The 20,340-nt window shown below is 46.1% G+C and overlaps 1 protein-coding gene across 5 annotated transcripts in view; it reads left to right on the top strand.

Moving 5' to 3' along the window:
• The window catches only part of LOC144169946 (formimidoyltransferase-cyclodeaminase-like), a 36,791-nt gene extending 16,477 nt beyond the window's left edge, over positions 1 to 20,314 (top strand). For 3 of the 5 annotated variants that reach the window (XM_077699398.1, XM_077699402.1, XM_077699400.1), the window contains 10 exons: positions 32 to 120; positions 1,269 to 1,448; positions 2,109 to 2,228; positions 2,872 to 3,021; positions 5,317 to 5,505; positions 6,984 to 7,145; positions 7,559 to 7,602; positions 7,833 to 7,959; positions 8,911 to 9,006; positions 19,884 to 20,314. In XM_077699398.1, coding sequence (XP_077555524.1) covers positions 32 to 120; positions 1,269 to 1,448; positions 2,109 to 2,228; positions 2,872 to 3,021; positions 5,317 to 5,505; positions 6,984 to 7,145; positions 7,559 to 7,602; positions 7,833 to 7,959; positions 8,911 to 9,006; positions 19,884 to 19,928 — 1,202 coding nt within the window. In that variant the 3' untranslated portion in view covers positions 19,929 to 20,314. The remainder of the gene's footprint in view (positions 1 to 31; positions 121 to 1,268; positions 1,449 to 2,108; positions 2,229 to 2,871; positions 3,022 to 5,316; positions 5,506 to 6,983; positions 7,146 to 7,558; positions 7,603 to 7,832; positions 7,960 to 8,910; positions 9,007 to 19,883) is intronic. The other 2 variants (XM_077699401.1, XM_077699399.1) reach the window with 2 other exon arrangements.
• Positions 20,315 to 20,340: the final 26 nt, after the last annotated feature.

Raw genomic sequence — 20,340 nt, 5'->3', positions numbered from 1 at the left:
CCCAGAAAATAACCGTCTTTTTCTTTTCCAGTTTACCTATATGGCTTTGCGGCCCATCATGATTACAGGCGGATCGCACCCCAGATTCGTTCTGGTGAATACGAGGGCCTTTCCGAAAAGGTAATATGTGCTCACCTATACACAAATACGGCTCGCACACGATGACTTAGTAGCTACGTGATAAAAACTTTTTGTGTGAGTCAAATCGATCTAGCACAGTAAAACATCAATAGAGCAAAATTGAAGGGCGGTCAAAATTATGTTGCTTATTCAAATTACAATTGCTCTCATATATGTACCCATTATTTTGTAACATGTCATTGCAAAGGGAGGACCGCTGAATAATCTCACTTAGCAGAAAATCTGCTAGGTGTGATATAATTCAATTTTGGCTGTGCAATTTATTTTAAAATGGGCCAGTTGAAAAAGAATATTGTCACGAAGCCAAAGACGACGCAGTTGTCTTGAAGGAAAAACAAGTTTATTGGAGCAGACTTGTGCTCCTCTAACAACTCAAAGAATACACAGGCAGTGAAGCAGCAGTCAACAGAATGACGTGCGCAGGCGAGTGTCGGCGAATGTTATATCGCGGCGTCTGCTCTGCGGGTATTAATTTTTCGGCACGGGGGTTTCTCGAACAGTCGAATTACATCGAGAACACTGTATATCAAAGAAGACTATTCTAGGCTAGTGACGCGTTAGTGCGAAACATTCTCCCCATCAAATGAGATAACTTGTGCGGCAAAAGAAAAAAAAGAATGCATCCCTTGGGACACAGAAAACACAACCCGGTGCAGCCGGGTGGTAAAAACAAAACATAAACATACCCAATGCATGATTTGTGGCAATATAATGTTTTCTGAATTCTTGAGCAGAGCTGCACAACCAGTAATAGGCATATATTTGGTTTACTCAACAGGTGTATTTACATAAGCAAGTTTTTTTGCTTCGACTTTTGATTAAGAGTTTTGGCTTTGCAGTGCTATCTTGTTTCAAACACAATTATTTACATTGCTGCTGTCTCCACCTCACTTCTTGCAAGCCTCATTGATTGCTAGTTTGTTTTGCAGGCCTGGTGTGAAGTCCTAGATACGAATAGTTTTAGGCTGTGTTGCAAGTTACTAAAGATGGTCTCGGTATCTTGTATGCGAGGTCATCGCTACGAGTCATACGCCAACAGCCACACACCGCTTAATTAATCCTCCCCGAAGGTGTTTCCACACGAGGGAGGGAAAATCGCAGCTCTTGCTTTTTCTAACCACTCTCAGATCCTCAAGCCCGAGTGGAAGCCGGATTACGGGCCAGCCGAGTTCGTGCCTCGATGGGGAGCCACCATGTCGGGGGCCCATGTGTACCTGATTGCATACAACATCAACTTACTGTCGACCAAGGAGCAGGCGCACCGGATTGCACTTGACATACGAGAGAAAGGCAGGGGCAAAGACAAGGTAAGGAAAAAACAGCCCGTGCTCAAGTCAGAAAAGCCACTGACTCTCTTGGATTCGTGTCTTTGGGAACTTCTGTAACGTGACCCTCTCTGCTCACAAGCACTGCAGTGAACTCCAAGGCAAACTCAGGTTGAAGTTACAAGGTGGCCATTACCAAGCGATAGAAGAAAAGGCTCTATTGGCATGCTGGCTATAAAGCTTTGATTGGAGATTTTTAAAAAAAATTTTTGGACATAGTACTGAGTTTTAGGCTGAGGATTGTTGGAGGCCATTTTTTTCTTGCCTTCTGCAATGAGCTAAATTGCATCTTTGTAATTGTCACTTAATCAACGAATACACCTTGCGACTGAAAATTGCACATTCCAGTTTGCCTAGCTCGATCTAGCTTCATTTTCAATAGGTAAATCTGTGATCAACTTAATTGCTGCAGATAATAAGCATGACATCTGTGCCCGAACAACACAGCAGATTTGCATCCATCTTTGGATAATGGCAGACAAACTGCACAAATAGTTTTTCAGTGGGTAATGCCATTTATCCACAGACATTGAATTGAAGTATCCGTAGATTGCACGTTGATAGTCTGGAGGGCTGCATTTCAATTTGTACGATTATTTCTCACATTAAATTTTCTCTCCTTACTGCACTTTTTCATTGCAGCCAGGTCTGCTGAAGAAAATCCAGGCCAAGGGTTGGTGGCTTGAAGAGAGCAACATTGCACAAGTGTCGGTGAACGTCGTGGACAACGATATCACGCCAATTCATGTCGTTTTCGAGGAAGTAAGATTTGATGTGGTGGCACCTTGCCACGCTGCCAAGAAGGCTTCTGCTGGATACATGTACCTGGACTCTGTTTGGGATGGCCTACACATTTGCCTGCGGTAGTACAAGCATTGCAGTGCCGCAAAGTATTGCATTGACTGCTTTGCGTGATTTTACCATCAACCACGAAACAAATCCAGTGCAAAATAGGTATGGGCTGGGGTGCACTCGGCAAGCGCTCCCAAATAATAAAAAGTAAGCTACCTCTATCACTCAAAAAATTATATGCAGTCAATGCATCCTGCCAGTGATGACATATGGAGCAAAACCCCGGCGCCTTGCCAAGCAACTGGAAAGCAGACTTAGGTCATGGAACGAAGGATGATAGGAGAACACTTAGGGACAGGAAACGTGCTTTCTGGATCAGGGAACAAACTTGAATCGATTATATCATAGTTCAAATAAAGAAAAAGAAATGGACTTGGGCTGGCCATGTAGTGAGAAGAAATGACAATCGGTGGATCGCTAGGATAACAGAGTGGATACCGAGAGACGAGTCTAGAAGAAGAGGAAGGCCAATAACTTGATGGAGGGATGAAATAAGGAAATTAAGGGGCAAAGAACTTACTTTGTTAATGGTGATGATGTACTTCTTTTCCAGGTCTTGAGAATTGCGAACTCATTGAAGCTACCAGTGACAGGATCTGAGATTGTGGGTGTCGTCCCACTAAAGGCCATATTGGAAGCTGCGGAATTTTATATGAAACGAGACAACCTTTTTGTTCTTGAAGAGGACCAGAAAGTTCGCCTGGTAGGAGCTGCTTTGGGTGCACCCACGCTCGTGCGCACTTCATATATTTTCTAGGCGTGAAAGTGCATGTGGCTGCCACCTGTGTTACAGTGTCAAAGGACCAAAGTCTCAGTCCATCGGTGTGACGTGTTCATCCAGTTGGCTGGGAGCTGTTCAAAGTTAGATGAGGAAAAAAATTAACGCCGTTCCACTTAATGTGAGAGCTGTCAGAAGCACAAAGCAGTGATTCCCCTTAATGGGCTGTAGCACCATTATCCGCTCACTGCTACCACCCAACGGAATTCAAATTTCCCACCTTCGCAGTGCTCGCGCGCCCCCTGCCTAAAATTGCACCAGCGGGAGTTCTGTTCTTTTTGTGCAATTGCTTTTCCTCCTGCACGTGCCATCGTTGCACTGCCACTTTTTTTTTTCACTTACTTTCATAAGAATCACCCCAACGAGCGTTCCTAACTAAATAAATGCCGCGCTGCCGGTTAATTACATACGTTTTGCCTCAAATTTACCTGCAGTTTTCTTTGTGCTAAACAACGGGGAGATGTATGACAAGCGCCAGCGGTTTGCGAGTTTCAACCGCTTCGTTTTCAAAGCCTCTGGGTTATGCCGCAATGACAGCGGCTACGGCAGAACGCCGGCTTTACTTGGGTACAGCGAGCTGCGCCGACAAGGCGCGGCCCTAAAGTGCTCTGCACTTTTCAAAACACCTCCAAGCACTGTGTAACATCCCTGTAAAAGCACGATTAGTCACACAGGCGGTGGGCAGTGATGAAATACGTCTAAGTGAATCTTTGGTTGAGCTCGCACTTGTGCTCTGAGTTACTATAAAGCCTCACTGCAAGTGAATTGATTGGTTGTGGGGTTTAACGCGCCGACGCAACGCAGGCGATGAGGCGCGCCGTAGTGGAGGGCTCCGGATTAATTTTGACCACCTGGGGATCTTTATCGTGCGCCGAAATCTCGTACACACGGGCATTTTTGCTTTTCGCCTCCATCAGAAAAGCGGCCGCCGCGGCCGGGAATCGAACCCGCGACCTCGTGCTCAGCACACTGCAAGTGAAGAATATGTGGTAAGAGTGGAAAATTCCCCCAAGTCTAAGCTGACCAAATCATGGCACATTAACAAGCACTAGGGTAAGACAAAAAAAAAATTCAGGGCAGCTCGCACTGACGCGCAAGGCTTGAATGGCGAAGCTGTTGTAGGTGAGCATTTCCAAAGTTAAGTTTCAGTATCATTGTTTATTTGGATAGTTGCGCTGCTAGTAATTGTCATCATTTGTGTCAAAGAGGTCGTTGTTGTCTTCGCGAAGAGTGGTGGATGCGAAGTCATCCTCAGCATTGTAGACTTCCACCAGCTAAACTGTTTGCAAAGCTTGCACTAAGTCGCACAAGGCTTGAACCATAGCGAAGCTGCAGGATTGCTCTATACAGTTGCACTGGAGGACACATCACCACTCATTTGTATTAGTCTGATAGAGTTTAGTCACGTTCCGTCAGTGCTTTGCACTGCCCTAGTAGTAGTCATCATCTTATGCATCGACATCGTTGTGTTCCTCATGCCAAGCATTACATGTGCAGTAGCGCTTGACGACAGCACTGGAGATCTTTTTTTTTTTGTTAAAGCCATTGCGCGAGCCGGTACTCACCGGTCGGCACAAGCTCATGAGTGCTCCGCATTTTCTTGGTATTTTTCCCTGCAACACCGAACTTACGGCTTGTACAACAGCTCTGCTGTTAAAACGGCACAGGTATGTTGGTAGCCGACATCCCCACTTAGTCTTCCAGGTGAAACACTAATGGGTTTAGAATGGCACTTGTATATTGAAATTCCGTGTGATATTTATTATTTTGTAACCTGTGTCTTCCTCTGAAAGAAACAATAAAGGTAGCAATTATGAACACTGTTCATCACCATTTTTTACGCCACTCTTTACAATTAACTGAAGTAGCGTGGAAAACTGGGCTAGTTGGTACAGAATCATCTTCACAGCCCACAAATAATGGGACAAAGGGGGGGGGGGGGGGAATAACAATGGACAAGCGCTGATTTACAATGTGCTAGTGAGATCCTCATAGCCTACATTTTTTGTAGTAAAAGTTGAGCCCATAGCACTATGGATATTGTAAGAAGAAAGGGCAAATGTCATCATCTGTTGATTTTCACGTCTTCTCACTAGGGTACAGTTGGCACATTGAGCTTCTGTGTGAGGGAAATTGCTGTCAGTAATGGTACATGCACTACCCACAACCCATCTAGGTACACTGATGCTACAGTTCATACATGTGCGTGTCCCAATGCAGGCCATCCATCGGCTTGGACTCAACTCGCTGAGCCCCTTTGATCCAGCGCAGCGCATCATCGAGTACATGTTGCCTGACGACCGGCTGGGTCCGCAGGCGGAGAGGACCCTGGCCCAGTTTATTCACCCGGTCAGAGCCAGGACACCCACACCGGGCGGCGGTTCTGTTGATGCTGCCGTGGCTTCTCTGGTGCGTACCACGTACTCTGCAGCAGCTCAGCCGTATTGACGTATGTCATCATCTAATTATCACATGCTGCGCATGCAACTTAAGTATGCGCTCATGGCAGAACCTTTCAGATTTAGAGTTATACAAGTTGAGGTGGATAGTGTGTGGTGTATTTTTGTGGGGTGATTAAAAAGAAATTGATAAAAATTCTTCAAAATTTGATTTCTGGCTGCACTATTCAGTCGTATTTAATTTAATTTAATTTACTCCATAGCCGATTGTTTGTTTCTTCTTGGAGTTGGGAAGAGAAAAAAACACCAGGCTCGAACCACATTAGGCAGGCTTGAAATGTGCTGTGATGCCGACCTTGCTTTTTATAAGGTCAGTGAAACGTTCAGACTCTTCAGCAAGGCAAATCATTTCCCTGCATTAAAGACAGCTACGGCTGTGTCTTGTGCTGTGCACAGAGCAAACTTCAATGTCTGTACAAGAATGAACTCCCACAACAGCATTTTTACGGCTGAAGCACACGGCATATTACTTGTTTTACATCACATCGTACAACATCAAATTTCAAAGTCCATAGTGTTTACAGATTTTCTTAGCGTTGTACGTGCACTTTGTCTAGAAAACATTCAAAAAATTATGTACTCAATCTTATGCTTAAGGCCCTTATGTCGGCATACACCTCAAGTCTCGAGATAACAATATGCTGGGTTCCTGGCCACTGTGGGATAGCCGGGAATGAAACCGCAGATCAAATGGCTGCTGCTGCTGCTACACTTTTAAATACTGTAGACATAACAACATCACCCTACACTGACATAAAGCCACACATCAGACAACAGCTTCGCAAAACATGGCAAATGCACTGGAGTGAAAATACAGACAAGTTACACGTAACAAAGCCATTCTTGGGACCGTACACCATTGACACACGCAGCAGATACACAGAAGTTGCACCTGCTAGGCTACGGATAGGGCACACACGTCACACACTCGTATCTGCTCACAGGGTCTTCAAGACCTGTGTGTAGCAGGTGCGGAGAGGCCCTATCCGTAGTTCACATACTCATTGAATGCACAAGGCGCTCGACACAAAACGACACAAACACTTCAGAGAACTCTACAGACAGCACATTCCGCTACACCCATCGTTGTTTCTGGATGACGATGCCACGGTTTCTGTGAAACGCGTGTTGCAGCATTTGTCAGACGTAAAGTTTTTAAACCTAATTTCCTATCATGCATAATCAAATCTGGCCCTATGCACCAGCCATCACCATTATCTTTAATTGATTTTACTATGTCTGGTTTACACGTTTTTATACCTACCTTTTTGTGGTAATCACTTCTCTTCAACCATTAAATAACTTCTTCTCTGGCACTCTTTGCCCTCGTTGGCCTTACGCCATTAAACACCAACCATCATCATCATCATCAAATTATTTCCCACCTTTCTTATTTTGATTGCCCACGAAATTTTTGTTGCACCCTAGGGAGCTGCCCTGGGTGCCATGGTAAGCAAGATGACGCACGGACAGCGGCAGTGGGAACGCTACGACGACAAATTTCGCCAGCTCATTCCTATCATGTATCACGCCATGGATGAGCTGTTGTCCATGGTGGATGCGGACACAGGGGCCTTCCAGGAAGACATGGTAACTCTGCAGGACACCTTTGACTGTTGTACCTCCACCACCCCATTTCACAAACTTTGTGGAGCACTTGAGAAAGCGGGCACTGGCAAGCAGGGAATGCTTGCCAGACAGTCGAGACTTTGAGGGCAGCCACATTTGTTAACATCTGTGCCCTTGTCTTTTGCTCCCATCAGAAGGAAGCATACGCTGCGATTATTTTCTTCTACTCATTGTTGGCCGAGATAGCAGCTTCTACAGCAGTGTCCAAAGTTATTAAAATGGAGTACAGCACCAGTGATAGCACTTTCATCAGCTGGGTAGCATGCCAGAACAAGATCAAGTGTTAAAAACATGTTCTGTGGGGTTACAACTCTTTTTTTAAAATGACCCCCTTTTTTTTTTGCTGCTTAACTTTTCCCATGCCCATTGTGCAGGCTGCCCACACGTTACCAGAAAAAACTCCTGAAGAGGAAGAAGCGTAAGTACAAGTTGTCTTTTTCAGACATAACACGGAAGGTGTGCAATGGGGAATCTAATAGATATTCTAGATGAGAAGCCTTCAGTAATGTGACAAATAAATTCAGCTACAGGGCATGGAGCTAAAGAATTGTAACTCAGTGCAAAGCATGTGTATATATATTGGGGATGCCCTGCTTGTTTCTCCACATGTCATGGGGACTGAGCTCTGCAACAATGGTGCTGTTGCAGTCGTGAGGCCACGGTGCAGGCAAGCCTGAAGAGAGCAATAGCTGTCCACCTGGGCGTGGCACGCTCTGTGAGCAAGCTGTGGGAGCTGGCCACCACCACCAGCATCGATGCAAGGGCAGACTTGCAGGTGAGATGTCTTCACCCCAGTGCACGCGTTTATAACAGCACAGAGAGCTTTACAGGAGACAGACCCGGGACTTTTACTGATATAGGCATTACCACCAAATGTCAAAATGCAATGTTTCATTCAGTTACTTTAGAAGTGCTGAAATCTACATTCATGTGCCATGTAGGGTATAATGCTGCACTCAAGCTCACTCAAACGGTCACATATTGTAAGTGCACCCTTTGTGGTGCGTAGTGGCCGAGTTCAAATTCTTGCGGTGCATCCGAACTTTATTAACAAGTGAGCTGACTGTTGTTTCATCCACATATGTGCTGCTTATTACTAACTTGGCTGCGAGGAAAGCCAGTTGTCTAGTTGATGTGGTGATATCTGACGGGTAGGTCTTCACTCACCGTGGTAAAGTATGGTTCCCATGCTACATGTATGAGGTTCAGCCTTTGGAAGCTCTTTGAAGCGGGTAAAGTATAACCACTATGTATGCCTTGTTAAGTTGATCGCCCACTTGGAAAGTAGTCTTGCTAAGTCTGTAGGCCGCCATTCTTAATTTTATTTTAGCAGGTTAAACGGTACTATAGGTTTGTATGTAGTAGTGTTTCTTTTGCTATTTTTAGGTGCTGTTTTCTTGCATGCTATGCAGGTTCCTTTAAGCTAAAATTATGTAAATTGCAAACTTAGAAATTCAATTTAGTGACTATAAATATAATAGTTTCAATAGAGAATAAACTAGGGCGAAGGACAATTTGGCATACACCTGTAATGAAGCCATACAGCTACAAAGAAAAGCTATACAGTGTTCTCATCATGGCCTAGGTTTGAATCCAGTACTGGAACAAATTTCGCTTCATATGTTTTATGAGAAACATTATGTACTTGATGATTTTGTAAACTTAGTCATTTTGCACTTTCCTTCAATGTGGCCATAATATTTGCTGCCCGAATGCAAAATTTTAGGTCGGAGCTCGCTGCCTTGAGACCAGTGCATTTGGCGCTTACCGGAATGTCATCCTGAACTGCCAAAGCCTTCAGGACGAAATGTACAGAGATGAGGTATGGTCATTTTAAACTTGCAAAACAGAGTTCCCCAATTCATGCGAAGGCATAAAATGCACTGTGTCGCAGGCGCGTAGCCAGGATTTTTTTTCGGGGGGGGGTTAAAGTTGTTCTCAAGCCCCCTCCCCCGACAGAACAAAAATCGCGGTAGTTTGTAAGCGTACCTAAAGGCTAAGACAAAATACATGGTTGGTTCATTAAATAGACTCGATTGTCCGGATAGCAATGATACCAATCTTATCGCAAGCTTCAAAGGGATAGTCGAGATATTAAAGAAAACCTAAGAGCAGTGGCGAATCCCCAGCCACTTTCCGGCATTTTCTCTATGACGTCACAGGATCCTGTTGGTACGATTGGCGCCCAATGACCTAATGATGATGATGTTAGATTTTCTTGGCGCAAGGGCATCAAGGCCAAAGAGCGCCAGGACTATGGCGAGGATTATTCAAGTGAGAATATAAAGTACAGAATATATAATAAAAGGTATCTCAGATTTCTGTTGGTGTAGAGGGCCAAGAATTGGTGTAGAGGGCCAAGTAAAAACATTTGACACTATGACAGGCATTTTCTACGTGCACCCCTTGCCACCGTCTTTGCGGTAGCAATGAGTGGCCCTACCAGGTTCTAGCGTGCGATGGTGGCTCGGCTCATGGGTGATACGACACATACCTTAAAAAATCTACGTCTGAGAGGTACTTAAAAACACGGTTAGTAGAGAAAAGTGGCTCGTCTGATAAAAACAGCAATGGGTGTTGAGGGATCATGCGTGTGTACAATTCTGGAAAATGAAGCTTTCTTTGCGGTTCAAGTAGTTTGCATTCTACCAGTACGTGAATGACTGATAGCGACCCTCCACACCTCAAGCAGCGTGGCTGTTCTGTTCCTTTCAATAGGTACGCATGTGTAGCATGGGTATGGCCTATGCGCAGTCTACAGAGAGTAACCTCTGTGATCCTGTCTCGTTTCTCACAGATCGATCTACCTAACTTGGGTTTTACCATGTGCAATTTGTTTGCTGTTTCCCCATTCCAATCTTCCTGCCATTGGTCGCGCAGCCTCTTACGTACGTACGCTTTAAGATCCTCGTACGGGACGCTTTGAATATCTAGGTCACTCCGAAGAGCTGCAGTTACAGCATTCCTGTCTGCTTGCTCATTTCCGGCTATTCCGCAGTGACCTGGGACCCAACAGACAGTGATTTCAAGTTTTTGTTTGTGGGCTGAGCACAGTAGTTTTAGCAATTGATTAAAAACTGGATTTTTTTGTAACTTTCCTGACGCTAAAGCCTGCACAGCACTTTGAGAATCAGTGAATATCACTGACTTTTGGACATTGTTCTCAATAATATATTCTACAGCCAATACAAGGCCGCGTGTTTCAGCAGTGAATATAGATGTGGCTTCAGGCATAGTCTTCGACGTGGAAAAGTTGGGACCATGTGCAGCACATGATACTGCACCAGCTGACTTGGACGCATCTGTGTAGAACTCAGATGCTCTGTACTTGTTCTGCAAAAACAAAAAATGCTGCATAATTAATTCCTTTGGAGCGGTTCTTTTGTCAATCTTCATAAAAGAGAGATCACAAGAGATAGGGCAGAGATCCCATGGAGGGACAAAGTCAGCAAAGCTGGTTTTCTGAGCGTCAGTGAAGGATATTCCCAGGCCTGCGGCCAGTGCCCTCACCGACAGAAGGAATGGCTCAGCCATGGCAGGTCGCTTTTCAAAAAGCTTGATTGCCTGGTTACCTAGAGTGCTGTTCGGGTGTCCGGTCAAGGATGTCACTTTTAGAGCATAATTCAACCCAGTGTACTTCCGCTGTGTTTCAAGAGACCACTGATTGGCTTCCACATACAGGCTTAAAACAGGGCTTGTTCGGAAAGCACCTGTAGCCAGACGAAGGCCAAGATGGTAGACAGGGTCTAACATCTTTAGTGCTGTTCTCGCGGCAGATTGATAAACAAGACGCCCGTAGTCGATGCGGGACCTCACAAGGCTATTGAATAAGGCCATTAGGCACTTTGTGTCAGTACCCCAAGACTGGTGTGAGAGGACTTTCAGGATCCTGACTGTATCCAAACATTTAACTTTAAGGCGTTTGAGGTGTGCAATGAATGAAAGTTTGTCATCAAGCACAACCCCAAGGAACTTGTGCTCCTTTTTTACTGCTATGGGTGTTTCATTGAGTTTAATAACAGGATCTGGGCGGATACCACGCTGCCTAGAGAAGACCACACACATGCTTTTTTCTGGGTTAAAACAGAAGCCATTCTCATCTGCCCATTTTGTAAGTTTGTTTGCAGCTAGTTGAATTTGCCTCTCACAAATGGACATATTACATGATTTAAACGCAATGTGCACATCATCAACATATAGCGAGTAGGATATGGAGCGAGGCAGTGCAGTTCCCAAGGAATTCATTTTAACAATAAAAAGGGTGCAGCTGAGCACACCACCCTGTGGCACTCCATTTTCTTGGACGAACATATTCGAGAGGACATTTCCAACCCTAACCTGAAAGGTGCGCTCCGAAAGGTAATCTTTCAAACTGTTGAGCATGTTTCCACAAACTCCAAGGCGGCGCAGATCGCAAAGAATACCGTAACTCCAGGCTGTGTCGTAAGCTTTCTGGAGGTCAAAGAAAACTGATAAACAATGCTGCTTATGAACAAATGCATCCCTGATGTAGGATTCAATAGCCACTAGGTGGTCTGCTGTCGATCTACCAGAGCGAAAACCCGCCTGGCGATTGTCTATAATACCATGGTACTCAAGAAAATAGATAAGGCGACGGTTAATCATTTTTTCGAAGACCTTGCATAAGCAACTGGTTAAAGCGACCGGTCTGAAACTAGTTGCAAGTGATGGATCTTTCCCCTCCTTTAGAATCGGCACCACAATAGCTTCTTTCCAGACTTTTGGAAATTGCCCTGCACGCCAGATCTTGTTAAACAACAGTAGGAGCGCTTCTAGCGTGTCGTCGTGCAGGTGCTTAATCATGGTGTATGTTATTCGGTCTCGACCTGGTGATGATTTACCACAAGTAGTGAGCGCCACTTTAAGCTCCTGCATAGTGAAGGGGCAATTATACCCTACCTCAGACTGCCGTTTTTCACGTACAATCTTCCGTTCCTCTGCATTCTTGTGTCTCAGGAAGTTATTTGAATAGTGAGCTGAGCTTGATATATACTCAAAATGCTTGCCTAGGGCATTCGCTTGGTCTTGTAAAGTGTCTCCACTTGTGCTGACCAAAGGGTACGTAAGAGTGTTACTTCCTCGGAGTGCTTTAATTCTCCTCCATACTTTCCGCGTGTCAGTATATGATGTGATTGATGACACAAAACGATTCCAGCTTTCTTTTTTCGCAATACGCCGAATACGTCTGCCATTAGCCTTTGCCCGCTTGAAAAGTACCAAGTTTTCAGTCGTTGGGCACCTACGCAAGACACCCCATGCCTTATTCTGTTCCTTACGGGCCTGCCTGCAATCATCATTCCACCAAGGTTTTGGCTTAGCAACCCTACTAAAAGAAGTCTGGGGGATGGACTTCAGCGCAGCTTCAATTATATGGGTGGTCAGAGTCTCAGCAGCTTCATCAATACCAAGGTTGTCTATAAGTGTGTAGTGATACTCAGAGAGCTCTTTGAATTTTTTCCAGTCTGCGGCCTCCTCCTTGAACTTTTGTGGGCATGGAGTGTTGTCTTGTTTATTGTCTACAAGCTTGAGGCTCACTGGAAAGTGGTCACTTCCGTACAGGTTATTAATGACCTTCCACTGGAGTGCTGGAAACAGAACTGGAGAGGCTATGGCGAGATCTATGCAGGAGTACGTGGCATGTGTTGTGTTATAATATGTTGGGTCTTTCTTGTTAAGTATGCATGCTCCAGATGATAGCAGAAACTTTTCAACGAGGCGTCCTCTAGCATCCGTGCGTGCAGAACCCCAGAGTGGGTGGTGAGCATTACAATCCCCAACTAGCAGATACGGCTCTGGCAGCTGATCAACTAATGTTTCAAACTCCATACTGGAGAGCCCGTGGTCTGGAGGTATGTACAGTGAGCATACTGTTACCAGTTTATTAAAGATAATGGCTCGTATGGCTACAGCCTCTAAACTGGTCTTCAGCGGTAAGAACTGGCATGCCACTGATTTTTGCACAATAATCGCAACTCCTCCAGAGGGATGCATGCAGCCATCCCTGTCTTTCCTAAATACAGAGTAGTTCTTTAAGAAGTTAGTTTGGTTCGTCCTCAAGTGTGTCTCCTGGAGACACATAATACTTATTTGGTGTTGTGACAGCAATTCATAGATATCGTCCAAGTTTTTCAGGAGGCCTCTGCAGTTCCATTGAACTACATTATCAGTTACCATCAGCTTATGCTGAACAAGGATTAAGGAAGTGCCATGCTGTCACCCTCCCAGGCTCAAGACACCTTCCCAGGAGCCGTGACCCTAGGTGTCTTTTGCTTTGAACGGTCGAGCGACGTGCCGCGCCCTATCGGTGTACCACGCAACGGAGGGCTTGGCGTTGTGTCCATGGCTTCTTGCGAAGCCTCGTCATCAGGGCTAGGCTGGCTGGTTGCGGCAGCCTGCCTCTCAGCAGGGACCGGCACTGCAGTGCCAGCAAGGGGCCTAGCGTTGGCATCAAGGGGTGCTTGGGCAGCCCTTGACGCTTCTTTTGTGGAATGTGCAGTGGCCTTAGCCACCGGCACTGAGGGGGCTTGGGGTGTCCCTTGGGGCCTCACTGGGAGGGTTCCAAGGGGAACTCGAACCGAGTGTAGCGCCGCCCCCCGTCGCGCTACATCGGCAAAGCTAGTGTGTGTCAGGAACAGTCTCTGTCGTGCTTCCCTAAAGGTAATGTTTTCCTTATACTTCAGAGCAATTATTTCTTTTTCTTTCTTCCATTGCGGGCACAAGCGCGAGTACGCGGCGTGCTCTCCCATGCAGTTTACACAGTGGAGTGGAGCTTCACAGGTGTCAGACGAGTGGTCGGGGAGGCTACACTTTGGACATGCTGCCTTGCCTCGGCAGCTCAGTGAACCATGGCCAAATCTTTGGCATTTATAGCAGCGTCGGGGGTTTGGAATATACAGACGCACAGGGATTTTAACGTAGCCTGCCTCGACAGACTCGGGCAGTACACTGGTCGAGAATGTGAGGATTACATGCTTGGTCGAAATTTCCTTCCCATCTCTACGTATTTTGATTCGTTGAACATTCACAACATTTTGGCCCTCGAACCCTTCCAGGAGTTCTTGCTCAGACAAGTTCAGAAAGTCTTCATCAGAGATAACACCTCTGGTAGTGTTCATGGATCGGTGGGGACTGATGCTCACAGGATTGTCGCCAACAGTGGTTATTTTCGTCAACTTGGCACACTGAGCTGCATCTTGTACTTCTAGGAGAAGGTCACCGCTTCCCAACCTGCTTACTTTATAACCGCCGCCTAGCTCATTCGTTAGAACTTTGGCTACCAAGAATGGTGACAGACGTCGCATTGACAAGCCTTCTTTTTCACAGTGCATGACGTGGAACTTTAGGAAATTTTCTGACTTTTTAGGAGTGAAAAACTGCTGGACTGCTTCGTTGCGTCCCCGTTTTGGAGGACGATCATGGGATGCAGAAAATCTTGTTGCCATAACAAGTGAAATCAATTCAGCAGCTATGCTGGCCGCCCACCACCGAGCCCAACCTGGGAACGCGCTAGATGCGCGTTAGCCATACATAGCTGCTATAACCCTGTTTAAGTCCTCAAGGTTGATTCCTTACCCAGGGTTAACCCTCGCCGCCTGGAAATGTGTGGAAATGAGGAAAAGAAGAGATGACAGGATAGGGGTAGAAAAGAAGACAGGAAGGTGAAAGAGCTGAGAGGGAGGCAGGAAAAGGCGACTGGCTGGTTCCCCCCGGGCGGGTCAGACCGGGGGCACCGTCTGCGAGAAGCAGGGGCCAAAGTGGTGTGTTGCCTCTACCGGGGGGCCATGAAGGTCCAAAACAACCCCGGCTTTGGCTCAGCCACCAGGATTCCCTTTTCCCCGGACACGGCTCAGCCACGCACAGCCGGGGCGTGGGTGGGTCCAACCCACATGTGCTCGGGTCCGTGGTGTTGCAAGTCACCAAGTGCCTACGGCAGTAGGCACCCCTGCGGAGCTCGGGACCGTGGTGGCGCTACTCACCAAAACACCTTGAGTACACAAGGTGCCCCCTGCGGGGGCCCAATGACCTAAGCCACCGCCACAAAACATGATCTCGCGAATGTTGAAGGACCTCTAGTTCAATTGATCCTATCATTTGAATTTTAACTTGCTGCTAACACACTCATAACTACGTCTTAGTGCTGGCCTAAACTACATCACTGCTGCCGATATTACGTCACTGCAGCGCGAAATTTGCAAATTTTTTATATGTGTTGCTTTGCTTCGGTTGAAAAACGTCTTTTGTGACTGGAATGGAGCTCAGTCACCAAAGGCTAGTTCTTTAAATTTAACAAGGTTGTATTCTATCTTCAAATGGGCTGTGGGTAAGGTCTCGCTCAGATGTTGGTGGTGATTATGATCGTATTTTAGTGCCAGGTGAAGTTGTAAATGGGGAAAAAATCCGCAGTGTGGTGCAAATCTGCGCCAGTGATACGGGACGTATACTGCATGCACGGGCACCTTGTGCAGACATATTGCATTGAATGACCATAGTTTCATGTGATTTCTTGCTTTATACCAAAGTGTGCGATATGATGAGTGCGACATCCGCAATAAAACGGCTAGGCCTTAAGACTGAGTTTTTTTAGTTGCTGTTGTCCAAAATGCGGAAGAAAATTTTTTGTATATGAGCATTTTACGCCCGTACCGCAGCTTTCAGTGTAAGGCCAATGGAGCTCATTTTGTGCAGCCCTCATCGAATCTATGCACTTACGCTATGTGTAGCGCTGGTCTGATTGCACGAACGTGGTAGGACTAAGCCCTCACGCAAAGCGGAATAATTCAGCCATCGGTATTGTCAAGCCTTGTCAGTTAAAATTTTCGTTTCTGTTTTGATTCTGTGACGCAGTCCACTTCGTAGCTTCCAGAGACGCTGGGTGGACATGAGAATCTGGTGCTTTGTAACAACATCAATCTGGTTAACATTTCCGTACAGCCCAACTGTAGACTCTGCTGTTATGAGCTCCCCCTTGGTGTTTTAAAATGCTTGCATTATTCTCTGTCAAGTTTTCAATGCTTCGTGCATAAATACCCTATATTCTGCCTGAAGGCGGTTGCTATCCAGCAACTTTTCTGGGGCGGCCATCCCCTTTAGTTGTAGGTACCACTCCTGGATAAGGTAGAGCAAGTCACTACAAATTTCACTATTCAATGCTATATAGAACTTTAAATTTAGCAAGAACAAATATTAATGCAAAGACGGCGTTGTCTGAACATAGTGTTGCGGTTGGTCATGTTCTACGCAAGTTGAGCAAGATCTTGCTGCGTGTGAAATTTCGTCATGAGATCTGAGGAAAGAATTATAATGAGGTCCTACCATTCTGGTTTGAAACATTAATGAAAGAACATACTTTTTAGAGGACGCGTGCGCTGCTTTGTTCAACCGAGTACACACTATTGGTTTTAACGAAAAAACAGCAAGGGCGGGAATGTATAGGGCGCATAGGAATTTTGTAGTTTTCGTTAGCGACACGGGAAATGGAAACTATGTTGGGAAGCTCCTTGGTCCACCAGAAACCGGAGCATTGGGCAGTTGTACAGAGCCAGCATGACCTTCGGGCGTGGGTCAATGCTCGAAACAAGTTAGCATTTTGTTGTCAGCAGTGCACCAAGAAAACATGCGTAAGGGCATGGCCCCGCGTACATAAATGCTACAGACTACCGTGTTTCAGCCCGAAACGGACAGTAATATTTGCGTTAGGCACTCGATCGCTTGATTGACAGCGACCGTGATGTTCAAACTGAAGCATGGTTTCAGGCTACGACATAATATATTGGCAAAAAATTGCAAAGTTTGCGGAGATAATTCCTGTTTACCGTGATGATTCCTCGGTCATTTTGGTTACTTAAGTAATGCTGAATGTTGCTCAAAATCCAGGCAGAATCACATCAGCACGCACCCGTATGTGGGGGAAGGCGGAGGAAGGGGTGGGGAGCGCGGAAGTTTGCGGGTGTTCTTGTGGTCTGTAGCCTGTTTTTTTTAAATGACTATACATCCGTCCGTCATGCCAAATCGATTGAGCATTGAAAGAACGATACTCTTGAGCCCACAAAACTTCAAAGAAAGGCCAGAAAGAGGGAAAGCAAAATTCTTCTAGAAAGGCACGTTCGTTTCTTCGCCATCAGTACGAATGCCCTTCACTTGCGCACACTGCTATGATGATTTTAAAATTGGGTGTAGCAGTGGATGCAAAAGTCGCGATGACGGGCACACCATGCAACAGCGGCTACGTTACATGGAATCGCATGCCTGTAAATGATGCAAACTACTAGAACTGCAGCGAGAACAGATATATATTTTAACTCTTCATGTACTTTAACTCTTCGTGTACTTCACGGACAGCGGTAAATCTTCATGTACGTAAATCTGTCCCTGAGTAACCCTCGCCAACTTTGTGCATCATAGATATTCAGGCGGATACAAGTTGAATTTACGTTTTCCCTCGTTCAGTTACCTATCCGCTTCATCGCGGGCGCTCCTTTCAACAACCAATTCAAACGCAAATATTGCATTTGAAATAAAACAAGATACAAATTTTTTGGCTTGCAGACATAAAGGTACTGTGACATCGTGTAAATATTAGGAAGCGATTATTTAAATCTTAAAGGACTGCAGGGATAACGCAAGGATAAATCAATGGTCAGGGGAAGAAAATGACTTACAATTGGGGTCTCTGTTGTGCGTTGGCACTTCGTAAAGCCAGGGCGCTGCTGTCCTTGCGCCGTTCTGTCATATCGCCGTTGTGACTCCGGCCCCTGAATATACACTGCTCTGGGCTGCCGCCGCCCAGGGGAAAAGCGACCGTGGACTCAATGGAGCGGCTTTAGTTGTGACCGAGGTTGAACATGGTCATCGGGTATTTGTTACTGTCGTGACCGCCGTCTGCAGGGCTGGTGACCGTCGTGCCTTCACGTTTAGGATTAAGTCGGGAACTCGGGCGGTGAGCCGCAGCGTGCCTCAGCACCTCTTTCAGAAGGGGACACGCAGTGCGCGCAAGCTGAGACTAAGGAATTATCCCATGTCAACACCCTCCCTGGCTCCACAGAAACGTGAAAACGAAAGAAGGAAGGGAGGACGCACGGAAGAAGGGCATACTTTTCCGCATCCAGCTAAAGCACACATTTCGCCCAATACCTTGACCCATCGCTTTCTTCAGTTAACTTGCAGGAGTATTGACTGTCTGCCACCGCCGCTTGCACGTGGTTCTGCTTACACACACAAAGATATTTTCCCTTGCCCGCCTTCACCCATCAATGGCTGGTGGTCTTCCTTTTTCTACGCTTCCAGTTTCCTTGCTTCCCCGGCCATACCGTGATGAGTCAAACTCCTCTGCTGAGAACGACTCAGCCGGCCAATTATTCTTTGTGTGGCGACATGCCTCACACAAAGGGACACAACGCACGCCTTTAGCGTCCCGTGGGCTGAGCTTACCCGAAGGCGCCATCGCTTTTGGAGCTGCACCCCTCCGCAATTATCCTGACGCGGGCGCTTCGTTTGTGTAAGCACCAATGGGTTAGGACAGGTATTGAGTCGTGAATGCTTTCAATAGTGGCAGGTCCGAAGGTTGTGTGCCTTTGTTCACAGGCGACGTACTAGGCATAACTAAAGCCCCTGTATTTATAGGGCTTTAAGCATAACAGGCAGCACGGCGCGGGCCGGAAAATTTTCGGGAGGTGGTGGGGGCTGAAGCCCGGTCAGCACCCCTGGTTACGCCGCGTGCCTTCAGGTGACTCATCCACGTAAACCCCGGCAGAGACCTTGCGAGGAATTTTTCCCAGGCCCGTGTTGGCCGATCAACAAGGCTTGTACCGAGTGGACTAGTCGGGCTAGAGGGGTGAAACGCGCCGCGGAAGGGAGCACTTTGCTTCCGGTCTTTTTTTTTTTTCTTTCGGGGGCCCCGAAAGTCGCAAGAATATTGCCGTCATTCATAATTTTCCCTTGCCACGAGCCCAGTTTGCCAATTTGGTGAAATGAAGGCACATATATGCGCGGTGCTGTGGGCCCGAATATGGTTCCTTAAAAACTACGGAGTAAGGAGGGGGGTGGGGTTCAGTGAAAATTTCGGGGGGGGTTTGAACCCCCCAAACCCCCCCCTTGGCTACGCCACTGCCAGTGTGTCGGCTTAGCAACTAGGATGTCACGGGGCCCTTGTTTGATTTCTGGTGAAGCTTTCTAATGAACTTAAACATAAGAAACCCACATACTACATGAAACGCTGGAGAGCACTGATAAGAACCTAGCTGTGTGAACTTATTTGGAGGCCCCACCACTGTGGCTCCCTGGCTAAAGCTCTCTGCTGCTCTGCAGTTGAGGTAGTGGGGACTGCATTTTCAATGGAAATAAAGTACAAGAAAGTTGATTAATTACAGACATCTAAAACATCCGCAGGTGCACGAACATATGTGGAATTTCGAGTACTTTGCAAATTCTATTGTTTAGTTTACAGTGCACATGCTATTTGTGAATGCTGAAAGCCAGTAACAACACTATTGTACTCGGGTTTGAAAGACTCATTAAAATTGTAGTTTTATGCGCCAAAGCTGAATTTGGGCTATTTTTGGAGCAGCCCAGGTGCATCTTCATGCCTTAGCTGAGGGCTGATGACAACATGCATGCAGAGCTGTTTTGTTAGTAGGAACAAAACACTCAAATGTCTTCTGTTTTTTTTTTTTTGCTTTGCAGGTGCTGAAAGAAATTGAACAGTGTTGTGATGACTCAAGGCAGTGAAAGGTTGTGCTGAAGTTCTCAACATCCTACAGAAGCGCTTATCTGGAAGCAAAGGAAGCTGCAGGCATATTTCTTAATGGAAACCATTCCCGACACCGCATTCTTGGCAAAGCAAGCATGCATGTTTAATGACAAATTTTGAGCCAGTACATACGTATACAGCATATTGTACACAATACATGTTTACACATGATGCATTTACTTTTTTTATGCATTTCACTTTGCTTCATAGGCCCTGCAGTAGCAGGCACACTAGTCCTTCTAAGCACTTACAGGTTACGACAGGAGCGAGTTGAGTCAAACCTATGTGGCTCTATTTTGAAAAACAATCGGCATTTAGACAAGGCCTTAAGTATGCAGTTTTATTAAAACACTGCCATATTGAACTTTTTTTTTTCTCTTTGTATATGTA

Source organism: Haemaphysalis longicornis, unplaced genomic scaffold, assembly GCF_048455015.1.
Source record: "Haemaphysalis longicornis isolate Haplotype H1 unplaced genomic scaffold, Haemaphysalis longicornis Haplotype H1 scaffold_2, whole genome shotgun sequence".
In the NCBI taxonomy this organism is placed as follows: domain Eukaryota; kingdom Metazoa; phylum Arthropoda; class Arachnida; order Ixodida; family Ixodidae; genus Haemaphysalis; species Haemaphysalis longicornis.
This window is presented reverse-complemented; position numbering and strand designations above follow the sequence as displayed.